The 21,439-nt window shown below is 44.2% G+C and overlaps 1 protein-coding gene across 2 annotated transcripts in view; it reads right to left on the bottom strand.

Annotated features, from left to right (window-relative positions):
- The window catches only part of LOC140734642 (A disintegrin and metalloproteinase with thrombospondin motifs 20-like), a 536,409-nt gene that overhangs the window by 301,128 nt on the left and 213,842 nt on the right, over window positions 1-21,439 (bottom strand). For both annotated transcript variants that reach the window (XM_073058884.1, XM_073058885.1), the window contains 4 exons: window positions 16,357-16,462; window positions 13,330-13,476; window positions 7,528-7,669; window positions 6,506-6,610 (listed from right to left, as the gene is read on the bottom strand). In XM_073058884.1, coding sequence (XP_072914985.1) covers window positions 6,506-6,610; window positions 7,528-7,669; window positions 13,330-13,476; window positions 16,357-16,462 — 500 coding nt within the window. The remainder of the gene's footprint in view (window positions 1-6,505; window positions 6,611-7,527; window positions 7,670-13,329; window positions 13,477-16,356; window positions 16,463-21,439) is intronic.

The raw sequence follows: 21,439 nt of genomic DNA, 5'->3' as shown, positions 1-21,439 counted from the left end.
ACAAGTACGGTCTATAGCAAAGACTTCAGCCTGCCTGAAGTTTGAGTGTGATTTTTCCCTCAGTCACTGCTGTCAGACTGCGGAGTGTCAAACTGGAGAAGAACAGCTTGCAGCTAGACCGCAAGACCATAGACCATGAGACTTAGGAGCAGAATTAGGCCATTTGGCCCATTGAGTCTCCTCCGCCATTCCATCGTGGCTGATTTATGACATCTCTCAACACCATTCTCCTACCTTCTCACCATAACTTATGATGACCTGACTGATCAAGAAACCATCAATCTCCACTTTAAATACTCAATGACCTGACCTCCACGACCATCTATGGCAATAAATTCCACAGATTCACCACCATCTGGCTAAATAAATTCCTCCTCATCTTTGTTCTAAAGGGAGGTCCTTGTATACTGAGTCTGTGCCCTCTGGTCCTAGTCTCCCCACTATAAGAAACATCCTCTCCACATCCGGTCCATCTAGGATATTCAATATTCAATAGATTTCAATAAGATTCACCTCTTCTTCCAAACTCCAGTGAGTACAGGCCTAGAGCCATCAAATGTTCCTCATAAGTTAACCCAATTCATTCCTGGAATCGTTCTCATGAATCTCCTCTGGACCTTCTCCAATGTCAGCACCATTTCTTAGATAAAGGGCCCAAAACTGCTTACAGTACTGCTCCAAGTGTGGTCTGACCAATACCTTATAAAGCCTCATCATTAAATTTTTGTTTTCATATCCAAGTCCTTTCCTTACCACTGACTCAACTTGCAAGTTAACCATTAGAGAATCCTGTACGATGGCTCCCAAGTCCCTTTGGCACATCTGATTTTAGATTTTTTTCAACCCCTCAGTTAATGGTAGTGGTTCGTGGCATAAAAAAGTTGGGAACCCTTGGTCTGCACCTTTATTCCTTCTACCAAAGTGCATGAACATACACTTCCCTACACTATATTCCATCTGCCACTTCTTTGACCATTCTCCAAATCCATATAAGTCTCTCTGCTTCCTCAACACTTGACTCTCCACCTATTATTGTATTGTCTGCAAACTTGGCCACAAAGTCATCAGTTAGCATCATCCAAATCATGGACATATAATGTGAAAAAGAGGCCATCCCAACACCGAGCACTGCAGAACACCACTGGTCACTGGCAGCCATCCAGAAAAGGCTCCCTTTATATATTTTTTCCCAAAACTACAGACTACTCACACAAAAATGCACAAAATACAGGCATTAACTATTTGCAAGACAGTGAACGAATTCATATTAAAATAAGATTAATACTGTCTATAAAACAGTCAAATTCGTGGGGGGGGGGGGGGGTCCACTGTTCCTCGAAGTACCTCACTGTACCCATGGTGACTGCGTATTCCCTCTCCAAGGTCACCTGGGCACAAATGTATCCCCAGAAGAGGGACAGGCAATTCACCTGGGCAGAATCCTTGACTGCCCACTGCCTGGACCATCTTTGCCAGGCCCAGGAGCAAGCCCAGCAGAAGATCCTCCGAGCGACCCACCCTCCTCCATACTGGGCACCCACGTATCAGTAGTGTGGGGCTGAGGAGCAATCAAAACGTGAAGAGAAACCCCTTCAAATTGTGCAGCAACCTGTCACACTCCATACAAACATGGCACACTGACTCCTCCCGGCCACAGAATGGACAGGTGGATGGGGAAAAGATCCCTTTTCTTTCCACACTTTGCCTCCTGCCAGTCAGTCAATTTTCTATCCATGCTAGTACCTTTCCTGTAATGCCATGAGCTGTTACTGTATCTAGCTAAGCAGCCTCATGTGCAGCAGCTTGTCAAAAGCCTTCAGAAAATCCAAGTAAACAGCATTCACTGACTCTTCTTGATCTATCTTCCCTGATTTTTTCAAAATCTTTCCCATAGAATTCCAACAGATTTGTCAGGTAAGATTTCCCTTAGGAAAGCACGTTGCTTAAGGCCTATTTTATCATGTGCCTCTAAGTACCCTGAACCCCCATCCATAATAATGGTCTCCAACATCTTCCCAACCACTGAAGTCAGTCTAACTGGCCTATAATATCCCTTCTTCAATCCGCCTTCCTTCTTAAGGAGTGGAGTGACATTTGCAGTGTTTCAGTCCTCCAGAATGGTGTGTTCAGGGCCAATGGAATGATCTGGTGCTTTGCTGTGTTTGAGGGAGCGTGTGAGATGAAGGCATGGAAGCCTAAAGAAGGTGCGAGACCATGATCAACTCTGATGCTTTTCTCTGTTTGAGGTATTGAGCAAGGTTGAAGTTGACGAGGACGAGAGCAGAGGTTGGGCGGGTGCTCGCCGCTTTCTGCCTGCGTCTAACTGGTCATCCACTCCCTCTCACTAACTGCTATCAAAGGAAAGTGCAGGAGTCTTGGGATCCATGTTGCTCAGATTAATTGCAGAGACTTTGAATTGTTTTGGGGAACTTTAGGGTTCATGTTGCTTGCACTCCTGGATTCTGGTTACTCGTATTTTTTCTGTTTTTGATCGGGGCGATCGATGCTGTCTGGGGCACTTCAGTGCAGAATGCTTTGCCTTGCGACCTGCAGTGGGCCAGTGGTTCAATGCTGAATTGAACTAAACTGAATACTATTGGACTCCTGGTTTGATGTTGGTATTCTATGTCTGTTTGCTTTTTGATGTTTGCCCAATTTGTTTTTTTTCACCCTTTGGGTGTTTGAATTGGTTCCATGTGTTTCATTTTTAGGTGGCTACCCACAGGAGGATGAGTCTCAGAGTTGTATTCTGTATGCATACTTTGATTATAAACGTACTTTGAATCTTTGAACCATTCCAGAATCTAGTGATCCTTGAAAGATCATTATTAATGCTTCCACAATCTCTTCAGCTACCTCTTTCAGAAGCCTGGGGTGTAGTTCGCTTAGCCCATGTGACTTACCTACTTTCAAACCTTTCGGCTTCCCATGTACCTTCTCCTTAGTAATAGCAACAACACACCCCTGATATTCTCGAATTTATAGCATACTGTTACTACCTTCCATAGTGAAGACTGACACAAAATGCTTATTAAATTCATCTTCCGTTTCTCTGTCCCCCATTACTACCTCTCCAGTGTCAACTTCCAGTGGTCCAATATCCACTCTTGCCTCTCTTTTACTCTTTATATACTTTTAGTACCGTCTTTTATATTAATTGCTAGCTTCACCGTATTTTATCTTTTCTCTCCTTATGGCTTTTTTTGCAGTAGTCTTCTGTTGGCTTTTAAAAGCTTCCCAACCCTCTGACTTTCGACTAATTTTTGCTATATTGTACATAATGCCCTCTACTTTGCTTTTATGTTGTCGTTGACTTCCCTTGTCACCCACAGATGCCTCTTTTTCCCTTTAGAGTTTTCTTCATCTATTCATCTATTCTGCACCTTTCGAATTGCCCCTGGAAACTCCAGCCATTGCTGTTCTGCTAGTGTCCCCTTTCAATCAACTTTAGCCATCTCCTCTCTCATGCCTCTGTAATTCCCTTTATTGCACTGTAACAAATACATCTGACTCTATCTTCTCCTTCTTAACTGCAGGGTGAATTCTATCATATTGTAATCACTGCTTCCTAAGGGTTCCTTTACCTTAAGCTCCCTAAACAAATTTGGTTCATTACGCAACACTGAATCCAGCCCTTATTGGATCAACCACAAACAGCTCTAAAAATCACCTCATTGGCATTCTACAAATTCCCACTCCTGGGATCCAGCACCAACCTTATTTTCCCCATCTACCTGGATATTGAAATTCACCATAACTATCATAACAATGGATTTTTTAAATGCCTTTTCTATCACCTGTTGTAATTTGTATTCCACATCTTGGCTACCATTTGGAGGCCTGTATGTACTGTAATTCCCATCAGGGATTTTTTAACCCTTGTAATTTCTTAACTCTGCCCACAAAAATTCTATATCTTCCAAACTTATGTCACCTCCTTCTAAGGATTTGTGTTACTTTTTTTACCAACAGAATTAACCCACCCCCATGGCCTACCTTCCTGTCCTTTCAATACAAAGTGTAGAGGATGACATGTGTTTTCACTGGGATGGTTGGTCTATTGGAGAGAGAAGGTCTCTAGGTGAGACAATCATTGGGAGAGACGGTCACAAGTATAGATGGTCACCGGGAGAAATGGTGACTGGAGAGAGTCACTTAAAGAGATGGTCTCTGTGAGAAAGTCACATGGAAAGACAGAGGAGAGAGTCACGAGGAGAGATGTTCACTGGGAGAGACGGTGAGAGGAGAGATTCACTGGGAGAGACAGTCACTGGAGAGATGGTGAGAGGAAAGTGTCACTGGGAGAGACAGTCACTGGAGAGATGGTGAGAGGGGAGAGTCACTGGGAGAGATGGTTACTGGGTCATATGTCACTTTCTCGCCTGAGGTGCTGAGTGAAGTTTCACTCTCCCAGAGTCACTAAATTTGGTTGTCACTCTGTGGATTGGAGCACCTTTAATCCTATGGCTGCCAGTCCCTGATTTATGAATGAATTACGTTCCTAACCCCGGCATTAGAGTTTTGTTGGGCCACATCCTCCAAGTACCTCTTTGGGTTCACTTCCTGGTCTCCTTATCTGCTGTCCATCACCCTCTCTCAGAATGGCCACGTGCATATGTTCCTTCAAAGCACTCTGATACTCACCATTGCTCACCTGTGACCTCAGTGCCCAGGACTGCCATTTTCTAGTGTCCAGGGTCACTGACGTTTGACCCCAGTATCTGGAGTCACTGACTTCTAAATTCAGTGCCAGTGTCACCATCTCCTAGTGCCCTAGTCACTAACATGTGACTTCAGTGGCCAGTATTGCCATTTCCCAGTGCGCAGTGTTACTGACCTGTGACCTCAATGCCTGGAATCACTGACCTGTGACCTCAGTGAAATGTCTGCAACAAATGCAGTCTGACATAGCAGAGACTTTGCTCAGCCATTTTAATTTGTTTGTTTAAAACTGTGAGCTCAGACCTCAGTGTGAAGGACAGCATAAAGGAACTGCTGAGGCATGCTTGGCTGGCTGGACACAACAAAGATTCTGTTCCTTTTTTCACTGGCCTAACTTTGGGTGGATGTAAAACTGCTGAGGCAGATTGTTGAAATGTGTGAGGGCAAAGATTAAAGAGGATCTGAAAAGGCAGCTTCTTCACAGGGAGGGCGGTCCATATACCCAAACGACCTGCTGCAGAAAGCTGTTAACAGTTATTGTACATTTGGTCAGGTATGTCTATAGATAGGAGGGGTTCAGAGGAGTATGGGCCAAATGAAAAGTGGGCATTCTGGTCCGTATTAATGATATGGGCTGAAGGGAAGGTTTTCATGATGTGTTACTCTATGACCATATGAAAATTACCCTATATCTGCTTGCAAACTACATTAGAGGCACAAGGTAAGCACAAGCCCAATCACTTGTGTTGCCTGAACGTGTCCATCCTCTGCGAGGTTAACTTCTTAAGCCACCATGTGCATCTAGTCAACTCCACATAGAAAAAGGATTTCCATTTATATCCACTTAATGTACTGGCAACAGCTGGCTGGACTTTCCAGCACCATTGGCTTGAATTTCTGGCTCTTCTATACATCTTAGGTTGTTTCCTCTTCACCAATCAGAACATCTGTACACTGCCAAACACATTCCCCTTCTCCCCAGTAAACAAAATGCATTAGGCACAATAACAATGTGCACAGCTGAGGCAAGACGATGGACACTAAAGCTGATAAAAGGAGCCCTCAGCCCTCAGCTGCAGCACGGAATCTGGGCCAGCGTACGACTTCATTCATTCTCTGGGCCCCATGAAATTGTCACACAGGGAACTTCGACCCAGCTGACACAACATTACTGACAACAAACTTCCACTGTTGCATCGTTGCTGTATACAACTTTGGTTAGACCACAGTCTGAGTATGGTGTTCAGTTCTGGTTTCCTCATTGTCAGAAGGATGTGGAAGCTTCTGAGAGTGTGTAATGGAGCCCAGGTGTGTTTGGCAGGTGTGTTTGGAGACCAGGTGTGTTTGGCACCTGGATGTTGCCTGGATTGGAGAGCAGGTCTCATAAGGATAGGAGCAAAGAAAGACGAGAAGCAAATTGACAGGGGTGTACAAAATAATAAGAGGTGCAGATCGAATGGACAGCCAGTGAATTTCTCTCAAGGTGGGGATAGCAGAATTTTAAGATGATTGAAGGAAAGTATAGCAAGGATGTCAGAACTATTCTTTTAGACAGATAGTGGTAGGTGCCTGAAACACCCCACTGGGGTAGAGTTAGATGCAGATACATTAGGGGCATTAGAAACTCTTGGAGGGGAACATTGATGATAGGAATGTAGACTGCTATTTAGGAGGGAAAAGTAAATTGATCTTTAAGCTAAAGGGTCGGCACAACATTGTGAGTAGTGGAAGGACTTGTACTTTGCTGTCGCGTTAAATGTTTTATGTTCTATCAACAAAAGCAAAACTCAACAAACAAAATACTTCAGTTCCTTCCCCAGCAGACCACCATACCAGAGCTTACCATTCCATGGCCGCAGTCTGTCCCATCAGCCAGAGGCATGTGCTGTGTACGACAGCCCCTGTGCACTCCTTCTGCACTCGTACACCACAGCCGTTTGCATTGTTTCTGTGTGGACAGCAAACTTGGTTATTATATGTTGAATCTCAATTACCATGTAATAACAATGAAAATATACTCTGCCAAATCAACTTCCTTAGTTTTCATCTTATTTAAATAAAATCAGATTATTATTCATTATGATCACATAGTAAAAAGAATATAGGGAAGATAAAATGAGTATCACCACTGATTTTCCCATTTTCTTCTGAAGTTACATTTACTTTTATCAAGCGGATGTGGTCACATGACCGAATAATTCCAAATCATATTTTAAAAGACAACTTTTTTTTGGCAAATTACTCTTGCCCTTTTTCCCAGCAAGGCACATTTACTTTGAGGCTCCTGACAATTAAAGAATGTGCCATCAGAGCAAAGGGAGTAACAGGATTGCTGCATGGGCCAGCAGATACTTGATGGGCTGAACATCCTCCTTCTATATCATAAGGTAGTGTGAGATAATATAATATAAAACTGGTCATCATTCTTCAACATTAACTCTTTCGCATCTCTCTCTCTTTTTCTCTCTTTTCAGATACTCACTTGCTGAGTATTTCTGATGGTTTTTATGTTAATTTCAAATTTCCAACACTTTAATTTGATTCTATTTGTTTCAACTTTATTCCTCTCCAAAACATGATGAACATAATTCAAACCAGGAATATGGCCCTATATTTAAGTACAATGAGTTTCAGCCATGAGTTTGGTTTCCAGGAGCCAGAAAGCTACTTTCAGATGCTATCCTTTGTGATAGTCTCATGTAGATACAACATGTTTAATTTGGCACAGACATTGTGGGTCGAATGTCCTGTTCCTGTTCAAGGATGTACTGCATAAATGAACAGAGAAATGGCAGAAACTCTAGGCTGTTCCATTTCCTGTACAAGGCATCACACTCACTGGTGGAAGGTTGCTAAATAGCTCACCATGTAGGGGCACACTTGTGATCCTGTTCCGAACATCAGTTCACACTGCTTGTTTGCATTGTAGATTTGACCAGGTAGCTGGGCAGGCAAGTCATAGCTCCTTGCTACAGGCTCATCAAGTAGGCATTCTCCATAACCTGTGCTAGAGGGACACAGGAAAGATCCATTAAGTCACAATGTGAGCGCTGACACAGAGAAAGCTTAGACTGGTTGCCGGGTTACCATTCACAGGTCTAGTCCTCAGTGAAGCCTTCCTTCTGTAGAACCCAGAGGATGATTGGAGAATAGGAGAACCATCAACACTTTGTGCAGTAGAAGATGCTGTACAGCCCAAGTTGAAGAGCCCACTGTAAAATGCTGCTAACTGGCTGATTGGTGCATACCAGCCTCTAATGAATTTACCTGCGACCATTAACTCCTGTCAGGATCCAAAGAAGACAACCTGCTGTGCAAACAATTCCCACTAATATCAGTAAAAACATGATTTTGGGAGCTTCCACCATTTTTTCAATTAAAAAAAAGTCTAAATCAGTTTGAACATAGAACATAAGACACTACAGCACAGTACAGCCCTTTGGCCCACAATGTTGTGCTCACCTTTTACCCTATTCTAAAATCAACCTAACCCCCCCTCACATAATCCTTCATTTTTCTTTCATCCCTGTGCCTATCTAAGAGTCTCTTAAATGTCCCTAATGTATCAGCCTCTACCACCACCCCCAGCAGTGTGTTCCATGTACTTACCATTCTCTGTATGAAAAACCTACCTCTGACACCCCCAACACCTTCCTCCAATCATAATGTTGTAACTACACTAAGATCAATTTAACCCCTCCCTCATATAACCCTCCATCTTTCTTTCACCCATGTGCCTATCTAAGAGTTTCTTAAATGCCCTAATGTATCAGCCTGTACCACTATCCCTGGCAACGCATTCCATGCACTCACCACTCTCCATGTAAAAATTCTACCTCTGTCATCCCCGCTATACTTTCCTTTAATCTCCTTAAGAGCATATCCTCTCATACTAGCCGTTGCCACCCTGTGAAAAAGGCACTGGCTGTCCACTCTATTTAAGCCTCTTATCATTTTGTACATCTCTCTCGAGTTGACTCTGATCCTCCTTCAGTCCAAAGAGAAAAGCTTTAGCTTGTTCTTGAGATGCAGTGGATCTTCTTGAAAGTAAGTTATACTTGGTGAAGATACTCCCATGGAACTACATGCTCAGAAAGTCCCAGCACGATAAGTTTGCAGAGAGGCTGATACATCTCCTGGCTGAGGAGAGTGTGCAGTTGGTAGACTAGCAGGTCACTTCCAGTTGGGGAAGCCCAAATGGTTGGGACTTCACAGCCCAAACCCACTACAAATTATTATAGATAAACACAACATAGATAGATAGACAGATAGATAGATAGATAGATAGATTGATAGATAGATAGATAGATTCTTCATTGGTCCCAAAGGAAATTACAGTGTCACAGTGGCATTACAAATGCATGCACAGGTATACAAATATTAGAAAAGAAGTAAGGAAGAACAAAAAATAATTTACCTCAAACAGTCTAACAGGATGGGGGTCATCACTTCCTTGGCTATAGGTTGACTCATTATAAAGCCTAATGGCCAAGGGTAAGAACAACCTCATATAGCACTCTTTGGAGCAACACAGTTGTCTTAGTCTAAGTCTATTAATAAAAGTGCTCCTCTGTTCATCCAAGGTGCATGCAGAGGGTGAGAAACATTGCCCAGAATTGCCAGGATTTTCCGCAGGGTCCTTTGTTCTACCACAGCCTCCAGTGTGTCCAGTTTGACTTCTCTAACAGAGCCTGCCTTTCTATTCAGTTTATTGAGCCTGTTGGCATCACCCATGTTGATGCCATTGGCCCAGCACACTACAGGTGACAACAGACTGGTAGAACATGTGAAGGAGAGGCCTGCATACTCCAAAGGACCTCAGTCTCTTCAGGAATAGTGGTGACTCCGGCCCTTCTTGTACACAGCCTCTGTGCTGGTGCTCTACTCAAGTCTGGCATCCAGGTACACCCCCAGGTATTTATAGGTCCTCAGCTCATCCATGTCACCAAGAAATTCTGCAGATGCTAGAAATCCAGAACAACACACACAAAATGCTGGAGTTACTCAGCAGGTCAGGCAGAATCTATGGAAAAGAATAAACGACATTTCAACATTTCAGGTCCAGATCCTTCATCAGGACCAGAAAGGAAGGAAGAAGATGCAAGAATAGGAAGGAATACAAGCTGAAAGGTGAAGTCAGGTGGGTGGGGGAAGGGGAGATGAAGTAAGGAGCTGGGAAAGGGAAAGGACCGGAGAAGAAGGAATCTGATAGGAGAGGTTAGTGATCCATGGTTGAATGGGAAAGAGGGGCACAAGGGGAGGTAATAGGCAGGTGATGAGAAGAGGTAAGGGGGGCTACAGTAGGGAAATGAAGAGGGAAGTGGAAGAGGAAAATGATTTGAAGTTGGAGAAATTGATGTTCATGCCATCAAGATACCTGGATGGAATAAAAGTGGTTGCTCGTCCAACCTGAGACTGGTCTCATTGTGGCAGAAAAGGAGGCCACGGACCAACATGTTGGAATGGAAATGGGGATAGGAATTACGATGTTTGGCCACCAGGAAATTCTGCTTTTTCCAGATGGAGTGAAGGCGCTCGACACAGCAGTGACCTAATCTACGTCAGGTCTCACCAGTTTAGCGGATGTCACATAGAAACATTGGATACAGTAGATGAGCTCAACAGACTTGCAAGTGAAGCGTTGCCTCACCTGAAAGGACCATTTGGGGCTTCTAATTGAGGTGAGGGAGGAGGTGAATGTGTGGGTGCAACACTTCCATCGCTTGCAGGGAGGGAGATTAGTGGAGAGGACAAGTGGACAAGGGAACCATGGTGGGAAATCCCTATGGAAAGTGGATAGTAGGGGAAAGGTTGGTGGTAGGGTCCCACTGTGGATGGCCGAAGTTGTGTAGAATGATGTGTTGGATGTGGAAGCTCATGGGGTGGTAGGTAAGGATAAGAGGAACTCGATGACTGTTAAGGTGGCAGGAAGATGAGGTGAGCACAAATGACCGGGAAATGGAAGGGAGTCAGGTGAGGGCAGTTTCAATGGTGGAGGAAGGGTAACCCCATTTTCCTGAAGAAGGAAAACATTTTTGATGTTCTGGAAAGGGAAGCCTCATTCTGGGAATAGATGTAGTGGAGATGAATGACCTGAGAAAGGGTGATGGCATTTTCACAGGAGACAGAGTGGGAAGAGGTATAGTCAGGATTGCTGTGAGAACCGATATGTTTATAAAAGGTATTAGTAGGCAATTTGTATCTGCACAGGAGACATCCTCCACACCACAAGTAGTGTCCCTTGGAAGTTAGTCACCCCAAGTATGAAGATGGCAGCTTCAAGTCTGTGTCTGATCATCCATCATCTTTCATTAGAATTTCTATGTCTATTGACCTCCCTGCTAAGTCCTCACAGGCTACCTTACATTTCATGAGACTGAGAATTACCTGCCTGAGGTAAAGTTCCACAGGAACGAATGGAACATCCTACACTCTCCTGAAATGGTTAATATTAGTGGGAAGTCAGGGCATTCTGTGGCAAATGTCACAGTAGAGTTAAAAAAGCCCTTCAGACCATAGTTGTCCATGCCATCCAAGAGTTTATTCAAACTAATCCATTTTCCACATACCCCTAATCTCTTATCATTCATATATCTGCACACATACTTTTTGAATGTATTATCCAGTTTCTCTGGCAGCTAATTCCATACATCTACCACTCACTGTGTAAAAATCTTGCCTTCAAGTTATAATCAAACCTCTAACCTTAAAACGATGTCTTCTAGTTTTGTTTCCCTATCCCTGGGAAAAAAAGACTAATTCCCATATGTCTCTGTTGATTGTATATACCTCTGTGAGATCACCTCTCAGTCTCCTACACTCCAAGGAGTAAAGGCCACCTTGACCAAACTCTCCCAGCAACTCAGTCCCTCAATTCAAACACAATACTTCAAGTGTGACCTCACCAACATTTTATACAATTAAATATAACTTCCCAACTTCTATAGTCAACATCCTGACTGATGAATGTCCGAGTGCCTAAAGTTGTCTATCTGTAACTCCACTTTAAAAAACAATGCACCAGTATTCTGAGGTCCTTCTGTTCTTCAACAGGAGCCAGGGACCTTCTGTTCTATGTAAACATCCTAACTTGATTCATCGTTACAAGTTGTAGCTGTTGGCACCAGTCTGAATTAAAGTCCACTTGCTGTTGCTCGGTTCACCGACCCAGCCGATCAAGATCTCACTGTAATTCTTGATAACCTGCTCTATCTACGATACTACATATTTTATTTTAGTGCTGTCTGCAAACCTACTGGCCATGATCTGTCTGTACCGACGTGCCTGTACTGCTGCATTTTCATTGTACTTGTAGCTCAGTGTATTTTGGTACATGACAATGACCTTGACAAGACCTTAAAAACCTGACCAAAGCAATCAAAGGAAGAGTGGTTGCTGTGTGTGTAACCCAGCTCACGCAGTCACCGACCACACACAATAGAGAGGACGAAGAGCACACAGCAGCCTTCTCAGATTTGAGGTTTGGGAGGTTAGCTGTTGGGAGTTAACATAAACATAGGGTGGGCAGAGCTGGGGTACAGCATGTCAGAGCACCCTGAGGCACAACAGCAGCATGGTACAGCCGTGAGTTCCTTGCCAGTCCATGCCTTCCACTGACATAGGGCGAGAAGTTGACGATTGCAAGTTATCTGATTCCCCACACTCAAGAGCAGTCATTTCTACACTGGCATTGCCCAGCCTCGCATTCACTCCATGAGAGGTGCGGTATGACAGGAGGGTACCACCCCTTAGCCCTTTCTCAAACTGGTGCCACCTCCTGCAATGCTGCTGCAGAGCACCATAGCTGACAGGCAGCAGGCTCAATGGTTGGCTCACAACATTTTCCTCCCATCTGATTTTCTTTACTGAACTTCAAATACTCACTTCAGTTCTTGTGTGGCTGAGGTGCCACAAAGCAGCCCGGCGCTGACCTGACAGGAATGAAATGATGCTGGGTTCCACTCATTCACATGGAGTGCTTTTGTAAAAGGTTCACAACTGACGGAGCTTAGGGGAAGGATCAAAGGGTCACGTCTGAGGAAAATCTAATTACAAATGACATTTCCCATTCTGAAGAGGCTTTCAAAGATGGGTGGTGGTCACCGATCTGCCTCATAGCAACCAAAGCTCACCATGTTGCCTACGATACTTTCTTTCTCTGAAAAACATGCAGCAGAAATGACTTTGTCAGTATTAAATCCATTGCTTGTTGTTAAGTGAAACCCCCGAGGCAGCACCAGATACTGCTGACAACAAACAGTTAAACAAGGAGCTCCTAATTTTTCATGGAGATATTGAGAACTCCATTGCTCTGTCCACCTTTTGCTATAAAATGGAGCTGGTGTTCGTTTGAGGGTCTAGAGGCAAGCCTGCCAGTCACCATTGGCTTCTGGCAACTCAAAATTAGAGAAGAAGGTATTTGGAATGGCAAGTCCGACACCCCCCAATCTCTCCATAACAGCAAGCACCTCCTGGCTCACCATGGGCAGAGGCTGCAGGTCCCAAGGGCCATCTCACCAGCCACCTCCGAGCCCACGGAACTGAAACGTAAGCACGCGCCCTTGAACCTGAGTTTGCTGCATTTGCTCAGGTCTGACTTAAACAATACCTTGTCTGGTACAACACTCATGCATAGGAAGGTGCGGGAAGTCAACAAAGTAAACTTACTCTAGAAACTCAGTGATGTACTTGCGGCTGCACTTCGACCACGTCCATGGGTTGGTGTGGTAGTTCAAGGTTGGAGCCATGACATGATACTGATGCTTCACTCCAGCCTCTTTGCATTTGATGCTGTCATCATGAGGCATGTTGAACCTGAAATCTCAACAATTCATCGCATGTCAAACAGGTTGAACAATTGGAGAAATGGTTAACACACTAAGGGTAATCATGCATGTATTTCATCAAATGCTAAAATATAGACCAGTACAAATAACTTTAACTGTTATTCTTGTCAGAAGGTTCAGGGACATCTTCTGGCCTACTGTTATCAGTCATTTGAACAGACTTTTTTGTACAATAAAGTGCACCCTTGACCACACAATCTACCTCTTTATATTCTTGCACCTTATTGTTCACCTTCACTGCACTTTCTCTGTAGCTGTTACACTTCATTCTGCATTTTGCTATTGTTTTACCTTGTTCAATCAATGCACTGTGCAATGATTTTGATCTGTATGAACACTATGTAAGACAAGCTTTTCATTGTATCTTCATATATTTGAGAATCATAAACCAATACCATTCTTTATAAGGGTAAGAATGATCAGCATATTTCTGATTCAATTATCTTATTCTGTCTAGCCTCTAAAAAGTCCAGAGGTAGAAATTCATTTTAGATTAGGGTATATATGAAACAGCCAAACTTTGGCAAAACACACAAAATGTTGAAGGAGCTAAACAGGTCAGGAATTTCTTCAGCAATGCCTCCATTCTCAGGTTGCCTTTGTCACAGTTGTCCAATGATAAGATATTCTGTACAGGTGCCTCTGAAATCTCTTTCTGAACAATAACATTCATTCAACCACACAAGGCAGAATTTGTGACCACATCTCATCTGTTACCTGCTCCTCTGCTCTGAACTCCTGGACAGAGCAAATACAGTGTTCCCCCCACCCCTCCTCATCTTCCACCCTTCAAGCCTCCACATTCAATGGATCATCACTCACAGTTTTTATCATCTCCAACAAGATCCCACCATCTGGCATGTCTTCCCCTCGTACCTACTTTGCAATCTATTTTGTGGATCATTTATTTTCAGGTCAGTGGGGTGGCTCTGAGCTTCAAGTTCCCTGTTACTTTAGTTTGCAATCCACTCCCGTTATGACCATTCTCTCTGTGACCTCCTGCACTGCACTGCAATGAGGCCCAATGCAAGCTTAGACCAACACCTCATTTCCATCTAGGAACATTGAGGCCCAATGCAATTTTGAGACAACGCCTCATCTCCATCTGGGAATACTGCAGCCTTACGGACTCAATGTTTAAATACTTAGCTTGAGGCAGCTCACTGTTTCTGTGTGTATCAGAGCTGGACATTTCTGCCCCTCTCCACTTTGGCTCAGATTTTATTTTTCAGTTTGCATTGTCTTGCCCTTACTAGTAAGAACACCTTACACATCACAAGAAGCATTATTTATTTATTTATTATGGAGATAGAGTGTGGAATAGGCCTTTCCAGCCCCTCCAGCTGCACTGGCCAGCAGTCTCACAATTTAACCCTTGCCTAATCATGGGACAATTTACAATGATGAATTAATCCACCAACTGGTGCGACTTTGGACTGTGGAAGGGAACTGGAGCACATGGAGGAAACCCATATGGTCATGGGGAGAATGTACTGAGTCCTTTCAGGCAACGGCAAGAATGAAACCCAGTTCACCTGTACTGTAAAGCGTTGTGTGAACCACTACCTCAGCTACCATCATAGTGCTTAGCACAATACGAATGAATCTCACCCAGTGAGATGGTAGACTCATTCAGAAGGTCAGGAGGCATGGGATCCAGAGAAACTTGGCTGCATGGATTCATAACCGGCTTGCCCATGGAAGGCAGAGGGTAGTTCTGCAGGAACTGTTCTGGAAATCCTGTTCTTTGTGATTTTTATGTGTCAGATGGAAGAGTGGCTAAGTCAGTTTGAGGATGACACAAAATTTGATGTTGTTGTTGATAGTAGCATGTTGCCATACATTTCAAACGGGCATTGATATAATGCAGAACTGGGGTGAGAAGTGGCAGATGGAGTTTAATCCAGAAAACTGTGACATCATACACTCTGGAAGGTCAAACTTAAAGGCAGTGCACAGGGTTAGTGGCAGGATGTTTAGCCGTGTGCAGGAAGAGGGATCCTGGGGTCCTGGTCCATAGATCCCTCTCAGCTGCCATGTAAGTTGATAGGGTGGTTAAGAAGATGAATGTTGTCCTGGCCTTTATTAGTCAGGGAATTGAGTTTAAGAGCCACGAGGTAATGCTGCAGCTCTATAAAACCTCAGTTAGACCATACTTGAATATTGTGTTCAGTTTGCAATGATGTGGAAGCTTTATAAAGTGTACAGAGAAGATTTATCAAGATACTGCCTGGATTAGAGAGCATGTCTTATGAGGTTAGATTGAAGGAATCAGGAACAAAGGAAGATGAGAGGTGACTTGACAGAGGCACAGATAGAGTGGTCAGCCAGCAAATTTTTCCCAGGCAGAAATGGATAACACAAGAACGTGATATTTGGAGATGTTTGGAGGAAAGTGCCAGTGAATTCATGAGTCTGCTGGAGGCTGGGAAATGAAGATGGCCTGTCCTGGGATTAGGGGACTGTGTATGTGTGTGGGTGTGTGCATGCATTTAGGAAGGAAGAGACCTTGCTTCATTGCTTGGTATGTTCTGTTTAGTTGTGTTCTGTGTTCTGCTGAGTATTGTGGGCATGAGACGTTGGCAGTATCGAAAAGTTCACAAACATAAGAGCAATACATTCCAAGTTAAACAGAGAAGATCAAAAGGTTATAAGCCTGGAATCTGGCAGATGTGCGTGTTCATGATTAGAATAAATCCAGACATCCGTAGTAAACCAGGCTCAAAGAAATGTTATTTCAAGGAGCCGAACATCATGTCAGAAAATTGGCCAGATCAGATTCAGCTGTGGGATTGCAGTATCTGATCACCGGCTCTCGTCCTGATGAGGAACAGTGCTCCATACTTACACGTGCCCAAGCTCATGCGCTATAGTGAAAGCTGTGCTCAGTCCGTTCTCCTCACTGATGGAGCAGCTGCGATAGGGATCACACATTGTGCCAAGTTCTGCTAATCCTGGAAAGAACAGAAGCGCACAGTTTAGAGTCTGTAAAACAGCAGGTTGATTCTTATATTGCAGGTAGAGCACAGGCAATTAAACTTTCCTCCTGCCTTCAATTGCAATCTTTCTGTTCTCAGAAAAACCTGAATCTGAAGATGCACTGCTTTACCTCCATCTTAGTGCAACGTGCCAAACCTGGCAGGGTGGGTCATGCTTAATGTTAAATAAAAGTCACTCCAAAATTGTTGGAGTAAGACTGAGCTTGACCTAGGAATGTTCCTTCTTTGCAGGAAGCACTGCCGTCCCTCTTTCTGCTACCGCGTGGCAGAGTACAGTGGGGCTGGCTTGAAACCCGCCCACCAGAGAGCAGCAGAAGTGAGAATCTTTACTTTGGTGACTTCTGGGAGTATCACTGACTGGTTGCTCTCACCTCCTGCCTATTCTCTTTGAGTGAAACCCTCAATTAACTTCCCCACACCCTTTCCGCATGAGCAGCCACAGAGGAATCTCTTTTCCCGGGTTTACATTCCAGAGTCTAGAAAGAAGGGGTAGTGCAAGATGGCATGGGTATATCTGGAGGAGTGATAAATAGATAGAAGGGGAGAGGATTCTCTAAAATTGGAGATTTTATGGTGCTATAGTATATTGCAGCTGACCATGTTGGCATAGGAGGTGCTGTTCCTCTAGTTTGTCCTCTGCTTCGGCTTGGCAGTAGAGGAGGTTGAGGACCAACATGTTGTTGTGGGTATCGGAAGGGGAGTTGAAATAGCTAGCAACACACAAAATTCTGGAGGAACTCAGCAGGTTAGGCAGAATCTATGGAGAGGAAAGAAGAGGCAATATCTCAGCCATGGAAGCTGCCTGATCTGCTGAGCTCCTCACACATTTTGCGTGCCTTACTCTACATTTTCAGCATCTGCAGAAAATCTTGCTTTTATGAAATAGTTGGCAACCAGGTGCTTCTAGTGGCTATTGTGGACAGAATTTAGACGCCTGTCAAAGCGGCAAGCAGTCTGTGTTTGGTCATCCCAATGTAAAGCAGGCTACACTGAGAGCACTCAATGTAGTGGAAAGGTTTGGACGAGGTGCATGCAAACCTCTGGAAGGACAGTTTAAGTCCCTGGATGACAGTGAGGGGGGAGGTACAGGCAAGAGCGCCTGGGAAGGGATGAGCGGACCAGTGAATTGCAGAGAGAAGGGTCCCTGTGGAAAGCAGAAAGGGATGGGGAAGGGGCTGGTGGTAGGGAAATAATGAAGGATGAAACGCTGGATGTGGTGTTTGGGAGTGAGCAAAGGAACTCTATGCTATCCTGTCTGGAAGAAGCAGGGCAAGAAAAGAAGGATGCAATATAGAGATATGGGTGAGGCCTCCATCAACGTCATTCAGAGGAATCCCCATTTCCAAAAAACAGAATATATTTCAGATGTCCTGGCATCTCATCTCATGGCATGCTCATCTTGGGAACAGGTGGGACAGAGACAGAAAAACTGAGCAAAAGGGAAGATGTCTTTTAAAGAAGGTAGGATGAGAGGTGGTGTGATTGTTGTCAATGTCATCAGATTGCCTTCTGAAACATGGAGATAGAGGCATCTCGGAATGCCCTGAAAGAGAAGGCCTGATCTCGAGAGGAAATGCAGAAGGGAAAGAAATGACACTTTGCCTTTTGATCTGGTTTAAGCTGAAGTATAAACAATGAATTATAAAACTTCAGATCATCCATAAGCAGCCCTCCATGCCTTCTTTGTCATTCACTTAGGTCCTTTCAATATCCTTCTACATGCTCCTTCTATTGCATCCCCCATCATCCAATTCTTTTGCTCACTACCAACCCCGCACCACCACCCCCCGACCATCTGGTTCCAGTTGTCCATCGGCACTGCCTTATCCAGAATTCCTTGCTCCAAAGGCTCCTGGACTCTGGCATTTCCACCTCTTGTTACTGCCCTTCTCCTCCCCCAACTCTCTGTCTCCATCTTCACCCAACCCTCCCCCCCACCTGGCTCCATCTGCCACATTCATTAATCCAACTAACACCAACCAGCTTCTGCCTTACAATTCCAGCACACTGTTCACCCGTTACACACAGTTCCCCATCCTCACTATTCCCACATCCCCACCATTCCCCCGTCCTCAATGTTTCCCCAAATCTGACTGCTACTTATCCTCACCACTACCCTGTTCTCTCCCTTCCCCTCTCGGAGTTCGACTGCACCTTAGCAGTGAGCATAAGCACGAAAAGAAGAGGTGAATTAATTTAGATTTGCAGCTGAAGATTAAAAAAGACAGCGCTTCACGGAGGTATGGGGAGTTGGACTGCCACCCCCCCATCAGTGAGTGGGAGCACAAGAAGAAGTGGTGATTTCATTTAGGTCCACAGCTAAAGATGAATAAAGCAGCACTCTGCGGCAGTTTTCAGAGTTGGAATGTGCCCAATCAGTGAGTGCAATTCATTAGAAGGGGCAAATAAAAATAAGGCAGGGGCAAATGGACCGGCCATTGTGTGAGTGGGTCAGTGCTGGAGTGGCTTTGGCTTATCAGGCTTAGGCAAGTTAGGCTTGGGGTGAGGTAAGTATCTGGTTAGATTCTTCTTCTACTTCTTTATTCTTCATTCCTCGTCTGTCAGGTCACATTTAGTGCAGTGAGAATGGCTCCAGGGGGCAGTGTTTTGTTCTACGTGTGAGATGTGGGAACTTTGGGAGACCGCCAGCTACACACATAACCCCATCCGCACCAGATGCACCTAGCTGCAGCTCCTCAGGGAATGTGTTAAGGAACTGGAGCTGCAGCTCCATGACCTTCGGCTCATATGAGAGACTGAGGAAATGATATATAAGAGCTACAGGAGGTTGTCACCCCCTAGGTTGCAGGAGGCAGGTAACTGGGTGACTGTCAGGAGAAGGGAGGGAAATGGTTGACTTGTTCCTGTGGTCGTTCCCTCAATAATAAGAACACCACTTTGGATACTGTTGAAGGGGACGACCTACTGGGGGGAGCCACATTAACTGGGTCTCCGGCAGTGAGTCTGCTGCTGCCGCTTAAAAGAGAAGAGAGCTGAAGAGGATGTAGTAATGATAGGAGGTTCCATTGTGAGAGGAATAGAGATGAGATTCCATGAGTGCGATAGAGCCACCCAGGTGCAGAGTCAAGGACATCTCTGATCAGTCCCACGGCATTCTAAAGGGTGAGGGTGAGCAGCCAGAAATCTTGGTGCATACTGGCACCAATGACATAGGTAGGAAAGGTGAGGAGGTCCTGAAAAAAGATTTCGGGGGCTAGGTAGAAAGCTGAAAAGCCGGACCTCCAAGGTAGTAATTTCTGGATTTCTTCCTGTGCCACACGCTAGTGAGGGTAGGAATAGGATGATTTGACAGATGAATGTTTGGCTGAGGAATGGGTGCAGGGCGACAGGGGTTCAGATTTCTGGATCATTGGGATCTCTTCTGGGGAAGGTACGACATACACAAAAGGGAAGGGTTACACTTGAACCCGAGGGGAGCAACACCTTTGTGGTCAGGTTTACTTGAGCTGCTTGGGAAGATTTAAACTAAATTGGCAGGTGGTTGGGAACTGGAGTGATAGTGCTGAGGACGGGTATTTTACAAATGCAGGCAGTATATACTGAGACTACTAGGTAACAGGGCAAGCTGCAGTCAACAGGATGTGTTACAATATAAAAGGGGGATAAAATCAAAAAAAGTGATACGTACAGGACTGAAGGTTATATTTGACTGCATGCAACGCATCCATAGATGAACCTGCAGTAAAGTTAGAGATTGGCATGTATGACATTGTGGGCATTACTGAATCATGGATAAAAGAAAATTATAGCTGGTGTTCCAAGTGAACACATCATAGTGAAGGGACAGGCAGGTAGGCAGAGGGGTTGGTGTGGCTCTGTTGGTAAAAAGTGAAATTGTAGAATTAGAAAGAGGTGACGTAGAACCTGAATGTGTAGAATCGATATGGGGAGAGCAAAAAAACTGCAAGGATAAAAAAACCCTGATGAGAGTTACAGTGCCTATAAAAAGTACTTACTCGCCTTGAAAGTTCTCATGTTTTATCATTTTGCAACATTGAATTTTGTTTGACACCGATCAACAGACAATGGTTGATGAGTGGCCATATGTGTAAGCTCCAACATGCACTTTTGACTTTTCTCTTAGAATGGGCCCTTTTTCTTTTTTTTTACTAAGCCTATATTCAGATTAAGATTTATAAAGCTCAGTCATTTGATTGCATATGGTGTACCATCTGATGTTTTGCGGCGCGGATTTGTAACTGAGCAACACATCACGCAGCATCCACATGAACGAGATTTCTCAGTTTGACAGGGCCAGAAATTGTCTTCCCCTAGACGAACATGTGCTGGGTTACAGACTCTTTTGTGTCAAAGTGAAAACAAATCTCTACAAAGTGATCTAAGGTAATTACAAATATAAAACACAAAAAAATGATTGCTTTAAGTATTCACCCCCCACTTAATATGACACACCAAATCATTACTGGTGCAGCCAATTGGTTTTAGAAGTCACATAATTAATTAAATGGAGATCTGTTTTTGTAGACCCGTGTGCAGTCAATGTGTTTCAATAGTTTGTGGTAAAAATACACTTGTATCTGGAAGGTCCAACTGCTGGAATTGAAAGAGGTGGTTGGGAACTGGAGTGATAGTGCTGAGGATGGGTATTTTACCCAACCAGTGTCCTGGAAAAAACTACACCATGTAGACAAAAGAACACTCCAAGCAACTCCACGAAAAGGATATCGAAAAGCACAAGTCAGAAGATGGATAAAAGAAAACTTCCAAGTCATTAAATATCCTTTGGAGTACAGTTAAGTTAATCATCAAGAAATAGAAAGGATATGGCACAGCTGTGAATCTGCCTAGGGCAGGACATCCTCAAAAACTGAGTGACTGTGCAAGAAGCAGACTAGTGAGGGAGGCCACTAAGAGACCTATGACAACTCTGCAGGAGTTACAAGCTTCAGA

The sequence above is a fragment of the Hemitrygon akajei genome, chromosome 10, assembly GCF_048418815.1.
Source record: "Hemitrygon akajei chromosome 10, sHemAka1.3, whole genome shotgun sequence".
NCBI lineage: Eukaryota > Metazoa > Chordata > Chondrichthyes > Myliobatiformes > Dasyatidae > Hemitrygon > Hemitrygon akajei.
The sequence above is the reverse complement of the archived record's forward strand: the minus strand, read 5'-3'. Positions and strand labels throughout refer to the sequence as shown.